This window comes from Apaloderma vittatum, unplaced genomic scaffold (assembly GCF_000703405.1).
Source record: "Apaloderma vittatum isolate BGI_N311 unplaced genomic scaffold, ASM70340v1 scaffold11721, whole genome shotgun sequence".
Taxonomy (NCBI): Eukaryota; Metazoa; Chordata; class Aves; order Trogoniformes; family Trogonidae; genus Apaloderma; species Apaloderma vittatum.
In genome coordinates, this window is record NW_009700833.1 from 19318 (window position 1) to 31975 (window position 12658).

Genomic DNA, 12658 nt, shown 5'->3' on the forward strand with positions numbered 1-12658 from the left:
GTTGTAATTTGAGTCCTAGAAAGCAGGGCTGCAGTCTAAGGGATCTGGAAAGAGGGCACAGCGCTCAATGCAGCAGTCTGAGCTGTGCTTCAGCTCATAATGGAGAATGTTTAGAGAGAATTTTGTTTAGGGGTAGAGTAGGTAGAAGTAGGCATCTGTGAACCAGTAATATTTTTCTAAAATTCACGAGGTTGGGGAGTTCATGCATTGGTTGGGGGGAGGCCACTTTAAGGCGCCAGTGTAGTTTCCGAAGTTGAACAATGGCGACAAAAGAAAGAAGGAAGGTACTGCAGTGTTAGAAGAGTGGGTGGTAACAGCACTTAGATCCAGCCGACTGTTCTCCAGGACAATGAGCAAGATTATAAAAAAGAGGTGGGGGGCATTTAAAGGGGAATGGAATAATTGCAGCTTTCAGTGTGGAAACTTGCTCCCTTTTTTGTTAAAACTATGTCTTTATTTCACAGCAAGCAAGGGCAGAGCAGGAAGAGGAATTCATCAGTAATACTCTATTTAAGAAGATTCAAGCTCTGCAGAAAGAAAAAGAAACACTTGCAGTAAATTATGAAAAGGAGGAGGAATTTCTCACTAATGAGCTCTCAAGAAAACTGATGCAGGTAATTGATGCTTTTACTGATGTGTTTCTCCCAGGTGTCTCGGGACCAACTGGTGGCTGAACTTTTTTGATAGTGTGATCGCAGTCCGAGGGATGTGGTCATGTTGTAGAGTTGACGCTTGATAAAATAAAGGTACAAGAACTGTAGTCAGTAAGCATTTTTTAGTATTTTGCTTTAAAATTTGCATCTGCAAACTCTGTGTGGAGAACCTGAAAGTTTGTATAGAGATGCAAAGGAATGGATGTAGTTCAAAGTAAATGTTAACTGTTGTACAGAAGAGAGTTACTCATTAATTTAAAACGTTAGTGAACCAGACACTTTCTTCTGGAGCATTTGATATTCAACAAGAGTCCTGAAATACTGAACGATATGTACAAGAATGTGCGGTGATGCTTGAAGAAGACCTTATCTGTAAGCTTACACATACTTTTAACAAAACAGTTGCTTCTTCTGAACCAAAATAGATCACTTGGCTGCTAAAGTAAAAAGTTGAGGATGCTGGGATAATTTACAGCAGAGAAACTTCTTTTCATTACACAGGTTGTTTGGTTTTGGGAAGTGGGTAAGTATTTGTTGGCAGTGTCATACATGCTTTCCGTGTTCTGATAGGCTTGCCCAAGTACCTGCTTTTGGCCTCTGTAGGAGACGGGGTACTAAGTTAGGTGATCCACTCCAGCTTTTCTCATGCCATTGCTTATAAGCTTTGTCATGAAGAACTAGGCAATTTAAAAGAACCTAATTTGTATCTTGTGAGTATTTCTTATGTTCTGCAGCTGAAGCCTTAAGGTGTGTTTAGCCTTGTGGTTAGGGCTGTTTGGAAACAGCATTAGAGCTAATCCCATCCGATGATTTTGTTAGTGAAATCTGGAACTTCTATGACCTTGTCCGTTTGATGTCTATTATCACATAGTAAGTTAAGTATCAAGATAAAATATCTTTGATCTGGTATTATTATATCCTCTTGCTATTTGTGAGGACTGACAAGAATGTTTCCGAGTAAGACGTGTGTTTGCTTTCAAAGTCACACATTTTTATGAAAAATAAAGAAACAGATGGCACTAAAATAAGGATATTGAATGTTCTTTTCTAATGATGGTATAGATGTCACTACAGAATAAACTTTCCACTGAAGAAATCTCTTCCTGTAAAGGGAGAAATGGTATGTTGAGCGATGTTGTTGAATCAAAAGGGCTGTGTAGAAATCTATTACAGAGCCGTGTTACTTGGGGCTGTACCATACATTGTGTAGAGCAAAGTAAAACTTGCTTTAAAAGCAAAAGCATGAATCACACTTGATTTAGCTGAAGGGTTTTGAGCCTTTTACACAAATTTGTACTGCACAAGTTTTGCACTAACTAAATTGCTGTATCTAGTAATTGCTTAAAATATGCTTAGCCTTTTTCCTAGGATTGAACTGAGATTGCTTTAAAGCTGTATCTTTAACAGTTCTTAAATTACTAATATTATGCAAAATAGGTTCACACATTAGAAGGAGAAATGCAAACTTGTCAACCTAAAACTGCAATTGATTTTTATTCTTTTCCTACTATGGGTCTTCAGAAAGTATCTTTTGACTGTTGATCCAGAGTAAGGACAAAGGTAGCAATCTGCTGTTCTCAGAATGGCCAAGGCGATGCCTCACAGTAACGTTTGAACTAATGCAAGAACATTATGCTGTTTACCCATTGGAAACCCTTAAAGGTTGTAACTTCGTTCTCAGTAGTGAGAGAAAAATTTGGAGAAGCATGTGTATGTGGAACAGAATGCAGGCATAAAACCGGTGAAGTTATTCTCTCCTTTTGTACGACATCTGGAGAAAATTGTCAGTTTGGGAGTCAACACCATCCTGTTAAATATTATCTAACTTCCAGTAGGCAAGCTGCAAGTTTCTGCTGAAAGAAAGTAACTACAATAATATGGAAGTAAAATGATTCATTTTACGTGACCTTCCTGTAAGCCTCATTTAGCATTTGATAAACATGGTCACGTTAGCCAGAAGATTTTAAAAGGTGACTGTTCTTAAATGCTCGTGTTCCAAAATTGTTAGTCCTAAAACTGTAATTTCTGTCAACGTTATTAGGTAGCAGTTTTGGGAAGTGAACTGTGAGTTTGTTCTCTCTCTGAATAATGACCGAGCTTACCTGAAAGAGAGAGCAGGTGTCAGCATCCTGTGGTTGTTGGGAGCCACTGGGCCTGTGGAGGGTGAGTGGCATGGAATGTCTTGCTTACAGGTTCACCTCTTAACTGCAGTGCACAGAGGAGAAAATGATAAGGGCTGTATGAAAGCTCTAATGCAAAGGATATTTTAATCTGTCAGAGGAATCTGCCTGGTCAGCAGGTTTTGCAGTCCCTACACCTGGATGACTTTTCAGACCTTCACAGCAGCTCAAGACTTGTAGTACAGGTGGAGGACTTGTTTGTTTATTTTAAAGCAACCAGTTTATTATTAAAACTACTCTTCTGTTTGTGTGTATGTTGAATGTAGATCTCATTTCATGGCTTGATTACGTCTTTGATGTAATAAACTTGCTGTGAAATGCAAAAAATGCTTATTAATATACATGCGCAGCAGCTTATAAATTATACAAAATAAATGGTCCCTTCCGCTAAAGAGCTTACCTGTAGAATTAGGAAGCATTTGAACATTATAGTATGTTTCCACAGAAATTATTTTCTATATCTATAGTGATCATGGGTTTCGTAAGTTGACACAAGAATATTGGCAAGTTGCAGGTAATTTTTCTTAAGTAGCAAAGAACTGAAAATAATATTGATGCTGACTTTTGTTTTCTGAAAGCTTATCTGTTGTTTGGAAGTTTCGGTTCTTCAGTTATGAATCCTGAAAATTATACTCATGTAGACTGCCAGATGAAAACTCCTCTTATTACAAATAAATTAGTTTTTGTGGAAAAGAGGAGATTATTAGAACACTTCACACAGGCAGCTTATTTGCTACAATATCTTTTCATGACACAGGTATAATGCTAAATTCCCAACTAATGTTTTTCAGACACAGAAAGTTAATTACAATTTATTAATTTTTAAATTTTCTGAGATCTGTGAGTGCCAATACTTACTGTTACTTACTAGAATGTAGCAATTTTGTCTTTATTAGAAGATGTAGGATGAGGCAGTTATAGGACTAATAATGAATTGGTAAGTGACTGTTTCCTTTTTTGTTATCTTTGCTCTGGAGCCAATTCTACCTAATTAGATGCAGATTTTTGATGATGACTTAACCAGAAATACAGTAGTCTCCAGTGGAAGTGTGGGGAATAATCAGCTGGTCCACCGTTCTTTGCTATTTGGAGTTAAATTCTTAAATTCTGTTTGCCAGGCAACATTGGTCTGACCTGGAACCAGACTTTTGTGCTGTCAGATATTGTGCTTCAGCAGCTTCCTGCTTTTTGTGTGACTAAGGAAGAAAAAAAATGTGTATGACTGTTTTTTCTGGGACTCTGCCTTTTGGTGTACTTCTGGTAAAGTGCATATGATTTGTAGTCTCAGGTATTTCTCTCGTCTGTGGCTGTATCAAAATTACTGCCATATTACTCAGTTGAAAGCCACCAGTCAGAGGGACTTTGCGTAGTCCCTGGGTGTTTTTTGCTTTGTCAAACCTTTGTTTGTCACAGTTGTAGGGGCTTAATGCGTCGCATTCAGAGTGGCATCTGGAATGAGCTCCCAGAATGGTAAAACGTTTTTAATGTAAAAGCTGTCTGCCAGAGCACGAGCTACAGCGCTCCTTGCTAACAGCCTGACAAGAATTTCCCAGTTCAGCATGATGTGCATTACTGTTACAAAACGCAGAGTTACATCAGGCTTTCAATATTGTAAGAAATTAATTGCGAAACATTTTACTTTATGCCACACTGATTCTACACGTACACACAGTAGCATGTAAAAGAAGGTATTTTCACTGTAATAGTACTGTCTTTGTGTTATCAGGCTTTCTGGTGCCATACTCTTGCTTGATAATGCCCATTTATAACTGTGTGGCACTAGCTTTTACTGCCTCTAAGCCCTATAAGTAATTGTACGCTTCTACTAGTTAAATTTCCTTTGTTTAGCGTAACTTGTAATTTTCTAGGATGAATACTGCAAAGTAGAAGGAGCGTATGCTTCTCAGCAGAGGTTTTGGAGTAAACAAAAGCTTTTCATCACATACTTCCCTGATAAAGTTCTTATAAGCCTTATACATTCACTGTATTTTCCCCACGTACTTACTCTTAATTATATTTTTGTCTACCTGACTAGGTGTCTGGAAAGTTTGGAACGATGTTTTTCATAGAGTCCTTGATTTCTAGTCATTGTAGCATAGCAATAATATTTTGTTTTGATGCAGGCTCTCTTCTTGCAGCTGTGGACATGGACTTGCCTAGTTACTGGTTTGAAATTTAAAGTAGTAAATCTTGAAATTTTATCTTTTGTGAAACAAGGCTGCTCAAAGGGGTAATTATTTTGTAATACTGTTTGAACTTAGAAAGTCAATTATTCTTTAAATTGTGGAACAGTTCTTTTCAAAATCAAATGCAGATTTATTTATTTTTTACCCTTATATTTTTGGAAGTGTAAATTGGTCCAAGTATCTGTCCTTGAGAGTAAAATGTTACGACATGCCAGGATAATAGCATAATGTGTAGGCAGGCAGATTAAGTAATTGGGAGGCTGTACAGCACTGTTTCGCATGCAAGTCTGATTCTCAACAGTTCTTCCAAAAATTATAAGTCTGTAAACATAAGCCATTACCCTTCCTGCGCTCCAAAATAGGATGCGTCAGCTCAAGGATGCAAATGTGATTGTGCAGAATAACCAAGTCAGCTCATCTATCATTTATTTGATGAACATCTGGACATAAAGAGGAGGCAAACTGCTGATACAAATTTGTTAATAAATAGGACTTTCAGGATGCAGCAAAGGAGGAATTGGGCATCTTTTGAGGGCTGGAGTACTAAAAATAGACCATTCAGCGCAACGTACAAGGTCATAGTCTGGATGATAAACGAGGGTTGTTTTTTAAAGGGGAAACTTCATCCATTAGCTCCATTATTTGATAAGAACATTTTCTGCTGTCCCAGGATAAGCCAATACAGTAAGGAAATAAGGTAAATGGGGTCCTATGTTATATCAGAAACTTGTTTCTGTGGAGAGAAGGGTATTGCTGTAGTTGTATAGGACTTGCCTGAATTAATGCATGCACTGTGTCCACTCTAAGCTTTGTATTTGATAGCCCTGTTCTTGCTCTAAAGTATTAGCTCTCTGTCTTGCACCAAAGCCATCTCTGATCTTATGTAGCTGAAAATTCCCCTAGTATCTCTCCTACAGTTTTCCTTTGCAATTCAAGGTCTATGAGACATTGTCATCAAGGTGACACAGTATAATACACTTTTTCCTTCTGTTTAGCTGACAGCCGTAGGTGTATCTGTAAGCAGTTGTTACCATAATTATACATGATTAAAAACAGTTTGAAAATACACTCTTACTTTACTAAGTAAAATAAACACTATCCACCAGTGTTTTACTAGTGGATTTTTTTCTCGCTATTAGCAATTCTGGTTTTCAGCATTAGAGTTTCAGCATTAACTGGCTTTTGTTTGGTTTGGTTTTTGTGATCAAAACCACTAAAAGGAAGAAATTATTTTAACTAATTATGAGTAAGAGACACCATTAATATGTATTTGGGGCTGTGTTGTTAGTATTTTTCTCCCGCTTTGAATAATGAAGCTGAAAGGGTGGAGTAGCACAATAAAGTAGGTTCATCAGAACATCTGAGAGGGCTTTCATTTTATAATCCCTCTTAGTGCTCACGGGGAAGTTGTTCGTGAGTTTGGTTTTATTCCCAGTCGCTTTACTTTCTGGTGCATTTCTCTTAAATTCAGAATAGAAGATATTCGTGTAATCGATCTCTCCTGGTTTCACTTAGTTTTATGATCAGCTGGACTTGTCCTTTGGCTGCAGTATGTTCACACTCCCAGGGTAGGGCTTGGTAGATCCTACACAGCAGCTACAGATCTAACAGGAGAGCCTCATCAGTTACTGCATGACGGAAACTCCAGCAAGCTTTAAAAGGAATGATTTGGTAAGCGAGATTGGGCTACTGTAGCTCACTTTTTAAAAAAATAATACACTAGTTGCATTTGCACGAAGCACACAAGCGCAAGAAACAGCACTTGTTAAGTTGGTTTGAGGTGCCTTCGAAGGACTGGGTGATGTGCCTGACTCGCTGGGCCGTAGCAGTCCCCAGCCACACACTTCTGGCAGCAGTATCTGGCCTTAGGCTGAGTAGGAGAGTCTGGACATGTGCCCTTGTGCACAGTTTAATTTGCTAACTGAACGTAAGCTGATTGCAGCAACCAGCTTTGGTCTCAGTTTTTAGTTAGGTGAAGAAAAAGTTCTAGCTTTTTAAATAAAGCAAAATGAAGATCGATGTAAGTGCAGAAAGTACCTTGAGGTGGCTGGGAATCCACGTGCTGTCTGCTCCTTGGGCTCTTCGGCTGTCTTCAGGCTGAAACCGTAGCTGCTGCATAGAGGTGGCGAAGGGGAGGAAAGAGGCTTACAGAGTTGTAGGAGTAAATAATGTCCTTTTCATATTAAACCTGTTTTTTTTCCCAGCCAAGCGTAACTCCAATTCTGAAGTAAGAAACTTTAAATTTTTGATTATCAAACAACACTAGCAGTATTTTGATTTAAAAGTGTGAATGTAAATCTTTCTTATAATGAAAAATCTCACCTGGTAGCCCTGTGCATCCTCACGTAAGAAAGGAAATGGCTTTATTTCCAAATAACAGACAGTTAAACAAAATTTGTTTATTCTTAAGCATTTGAGTGAGAGCTTCCAGGATACTCTCAGTGATGATCATGTTGGAGTTTAGATGGCTTCCGCAAGCACAGGGGAATTGCCATGAGCATCAAGGGTTTTGGAAAATATAATAAATGAAAGGAATGTGACTTGTTTATTTTTTAATCATTATTCTGCTGTTTGATTTCTGAAAAATAAAATACCAAAATTAATAAGCCCTGAAAACATAGTTAAACTGCAAACTTGTCCCATTTGTATGTTGCCAAGTAGTTACTGTCTGTTCTGAGCTCTCTGCCAGGCTGCATTTCACAGGCTTTTTGTCTTTAAACTGCAGCAAAAGGAGCTGAATTAATGAACTGGCAATTTTAGCTTGTATTAAAATCAAAATATATTTCTTCACTGTGGAACCTCGACTCATGTCCATGACCATGAAGTGCGTCTCCCATTTCCTCAGATTTTCCTCACATACTGAACACCGTGACCTTATGTATTGTTATGTGCTAGCCAGAAGAACTGGTGTAGGAAATGAACAGGTGGGAAAAGTGCCTGTGATTTCCAGTGGATGGCCAGAGCACACTGTAATTATAACCACTGACTTTTAGTGACATTTGTTTTTTCCTAACTCAAATTCACGTGTCGGTACCAAGGTTCCAGTCACAGTTTTATCCACAGGAAGCCTCGGATCACTGTCTCAGAGGGATTCCATTGTGATTTTGACTTCAGTGTGAAAAGTTGACTCTACTCCAAGCTGTAATTTATGTCAAAATGTGGGTTGTTGGTTTTTTTGTTTCCATCTGTTTGAGAGCTTTGAGAATACTTTTTTTTTTCATTGGAATTATTAACTGAAAAAAATTTTCCCTTGAGTGTGAGGAAAATTTGTAACATTGGTTTGAAATAACCATTGTCTTTATGTCATCAAAATCTTTTGATTCTTGGTAGCATAGGAATAGAAATTAGATTTATTTTTTTTACTGTCTTGTTGCACAGCAATTTCAGTAGTATGACTTCAGGCATGATTTTAAGCTTTCAGCTGCCTGGGAGAAGGAAGTGCTAAAACTTGCATTTTATGCTTTAGGTGCTCTTGAGATGATGCATTTAGATTAAAATGAATGCTTTCATGAACATTATGCTAGGTTTTAGACTTCGGTAATGTCTATAATTATCTTATATGCTATATATAATGTATCTATTTTGATTTTACTTTATTAAATATTCGGAAATGCAGTTTACTTCCATCTGCTTCATAAATGGAACACAGTTTAAAATGTTGCCTTTTGAGGGGCTGCTGGGTGGATTGTGCATTTTTAAGTCTTTTGAGAAGAATTATCAGTAGTGAATTTGATGTGCAGTAAGAATAAACATGTGTAAATAAATGCATAAAAGATGCATAATATTTCATACTTATATTTGTGTGTGTAAAATACTTCCATGTCTCCTAAAATTTAGCTGCAACATGAGAAAGCTGAACTGGAGCAGCATTTAGAACAGGAACAGGAATTTCAAGTCAACAAACTGATGAAGAAGATAAAAAAACTGGAAAATGATACAATTTCGAAGCAGCTCACCCTGGAACAGGTAAACTTACCTTCAGAATTATATGACTGTAAAACAAGGGATTCTGAAAAAAACCCACTTTTGTATTGCATGTGATTTAATTTTTTAAGTATGTAAGAAACTGGGCAATATCAAGAATATAGAAGAGTCGGTTTGACTTTTAAAGCAATTAAATCATTAACATAATTTATTATGAGAATCTTTGGTCCAATTTTTTTCATGGCCATGATAAATTCTCGTAGCCTTTCTGCAGGCCTTGGCATCTACTGGCCAGCCATGAGTTTTGCAAACATGGCTTGTTTTGTAAGTAATCCTTCTTGTTGCTGTTCCTCGCCTTCCAGGCTTGTCGTGCTGCTGTCACTGCAGGTAGTGGTTGAGCACACGATACCTACATGGTGGAGTTGTGCTCGAGGTCACTTTTTTGCCTAGCACAGGACTTGAACAGTGAGATGTCAGCTGTGTGTGTGCTTAAAAAGGTTTGACATTTGACTACCTCCAACTCCCTTTCTGCCTAGACAGTTGTGAAGATTGCAGAGATAAAACACCACTTGTTTTGGTCATGTTTGCGCTGGAAGTTTAGACATCGGGGCTGCTCTTACGTCTAATTTTAGGCATGTGCATCAAAGCATCTCAGTGGTGCAAACATGACTTAAAAGGCAAACTAATGAAACATATAGGCTTCTCAGAGAACATCAATTTTTCTGGCATGTGGAAGTCCAATAATTTAGGCGGTGTAAATATAGTACATTATTTCTGTGATTTAATTTTTTTTTTGCTGTTCTCATCCGAGAACAGCAAAACTTTTTTGTGTTGCTGGTAATCTGAATTTCTACTGGTTTTGTACAAAGTCTCCTATTTCTGTTGACATTGTGGATAAATTAATTAATGGCTGTCTTAATGATGAAATGAGTTGTTTTGATTCTTGTGCCCACATTGTGTGTGGAGGAATCTGTGGAACAAATAGAAAAATAGAAAGTTAGGAAGATGTAGTTGGCAGCAAATCCTGAACCAGCGTTGAAGTTAACATGAGATTGAAATAACTGTTGTAGCCACAAGGTGGTGGTGGCGGCCACTTAATCAAAATGCGAAGTGAGCTTACATATTAAGCTATTTTAATCTTTGAAATCGTAATGGTATTTATTTTTGTATCATCATTCTGAGAAGAGAGACTTATGAGATAATCAAATTTGGAACTTGTTGGTACATATGAATATCAGTGATAAGTTATTCAAAAAGCCCGGATCCTCAAAGGTCTTCTCAAATACTTGACCTTGAAAACTCTGTTTGTGAAGGTGTTAAAACTGGTTGCTGGTCTCACTTAGAAATTCCACATATGTTTCTGTGTACCGCAATGTATGCCTTTGTTTTCTCTTACGGTAAGGTAAGGTAGATCTCGAGTTACTTTGAACTTCAGAATACTTTATTCTCTTATGCAAATTTTTAAAAAAACCTTATTGTGCTAATTAACAAGCTGAAGCAACAGCCTTTGGGGCATGTGCCGTACCTAGCAAGAAGCACCCAGAAGTTGCGAGTGGAGGATGTTGTCTTTATTGTATACATGGGGAATTAAGGAGGAGAGATTGCCACAAAGCTTCAGCACGGCCTTTGTGAGACCACTTAAACAGGGCTTCAAAAGCGTGCTTCAGCAGTGCTTTGAGCGTAATTTAGAGCTGCATTACTAAATCTCTCCCTGTGATCAGCGAGCAGAGAATTAAAAAATATGTTCACTAAACTTATTTTTAAAATATGGGACGTAAATTATCTATGCTTTGTGTCCTTCCTCTTTTGCTCTTTTTTGGGATCGCTAGGTAGCCTGTTTGTAGCAGTGATGATTGCATGGAGTGTTGCTTCTAAGTAAAAAATTCTGTTGGATACTAGGGTTCAAATGGGAACTGACTTAATTCTCTTAAGTCAGCTCGAAGTGGCAAAACATTCTTTTCTGAAAATTCTAATGATGAAGAGTTTTCTAACATGTGACTATTTCATTAACTGAACCTCTCAGTTAAAATCATAGAACAATTCAGGTTGGAAAAGACCCTTGCGATCATCGAGTCCAACCATTGACCCTACACTACAAGGTCACCCCTCGACCACATCACCCAACACCGCATCTAAGCGACACTTGAACGCCATCCAGAGACGGTGACTCAACCACCTCCCTAGGCAGTCTGTTCAAGTGTCTGACCCCTCTTTCCGTGAAGAATTTCTTCCTAATGTCCAGCCTAAACCTGCCCCATTGCAACTTGAAACCATTCCCCCTGGTTCTGTCCCTAATTACCTGTGAGAAGAGACCAGCACCAACCTCTCTACAATGTCCTTTCAAGTAATTGCAGAGCATGATGAGATGCCCCCTCAGCCTCCTCTTCGTCAAACTGCACACACCCAGCTCCCTCAATCGCTCCTCACAAGGTCTGTTCTCCAGGCCCTTCACCAGCTTTGTTGCCCTCCTCTGCACTCGCTCCAACACCTCGAGATCTCTCTTACACTGAGGTGACCAAAACTGAACACAACACTCAAGGTGCGGCCTCACCAGTGCTGAGCACAGAGGGACAATCACCTTCCTTCTTCTGCTGGTCACAAAATTCCTAACGCAAGCCAGGATGCCGTAATGAGTAATAATGTTCTGTGTTATAGTTCAGTAGTTTGATAGGAAACAAATAGCTGTCAGTTTTGTCCTGCAGAGGTGAAGTTTGTGTAGTCTGGCTGTTACTCTTATTAGTTGCTTTTCTATTTCATACAGTACAGTGAGAAACTAGAATTGATACAGTTAGGAGAGGAGAAATACGAACTAAAGTAGTGTCTGCTTCTTTGAGAGAGAAATCTGAAATGTGTAAAATCTGGGAAAGTATTCTTGGAGAGCAGCAAAGAATTAAAGCTACAAAGCGGGGAGTGAGAAGCAGAGAAATGTAGTTTGGGATAGTGGGCTTAGGATGGTGTCCTTTTCAGGAGGCAACAGTTGTGCTTGTAAATAAAGTTGGCAAGAAGACTGAGAAAGCGATAATTTAGGAATACACAGACAATGGATATTTTAGCTGTGTTTGAAGTAAAGTAAGTGTATGCATAAGAGAGAGTGAAATGTGAAGAAACACAATTAGATGGTGAGGAAGATTGAATAGGATTTTTCTCTTCCTTTGAAGCGAAGATAAAGGTCCAAAAAAAGAGCAAGCAGTACTTCCTTATTTCTCTGTTGTAATGGTAAAAATTAAATGATGTTTGATTGGAATGTGACAGTGCTGCTAGCTTTCTCTTGAGATATAATCCCATCCTGCTTATTTTAGGTCAGAATATTAGCACGTTCCTAACAACTTGATTGACTGCAGTTAGGCTACATTTCAAAGTATATCTGAAACTACCTAGTACAAAACAAATACACCTGTGTCCTGAATTCACAGCTCTGGTCAGGATGCTGCAGTCACTTCTCCTGTGGGTTCAATTCAAGGTGTTTATTCTCAAAGTTTTAATATCCTGACACTGGGAGAAACTGGGGCAACACTCAGTATCGGGAAAGGCAGATGCTTACTTCCTGTGTGTTTACATATCGCTGGAAATGCAGAGTTCTAGGTCTCTGTTTCACAACCTGTTTTGTTTGGTGTTTGGTCAGAGCATGTCCATCAGCCCTCAAGGCACAACACAGGGCTCGTTTGTACATTGTTGCTGGTGATTGACTTTGCCATTGTGCGTGCTCACCTGCATG

At 38.4% G+C, this 12658-nt stretch overlaps 1 protein-coding gene across 1 annotated transcript in view; it reads left to right on the top strand.

Annotated features, from left to right (window-relative positions):
- CCDC6 (coiled-coil domain containing 6) overlaps positions 1–12658 on the top strand; it is a 35223-nt gene that overhangs the window by 3506 nt on the left and 19059 nt on the right. Inside the window, exons 2-3 of the mRNA XM_009878891.1 lie at positions 465–614; positions 8857–8985. Of these exons, the coding sequence (XP_009877193.1) occupies positions 465–614; positions 8857–8985 (279 nt within the window). The remainder of the gene's footprint in view (positions 1–464; positions 615–8856; positions 8986–12658) is intronic.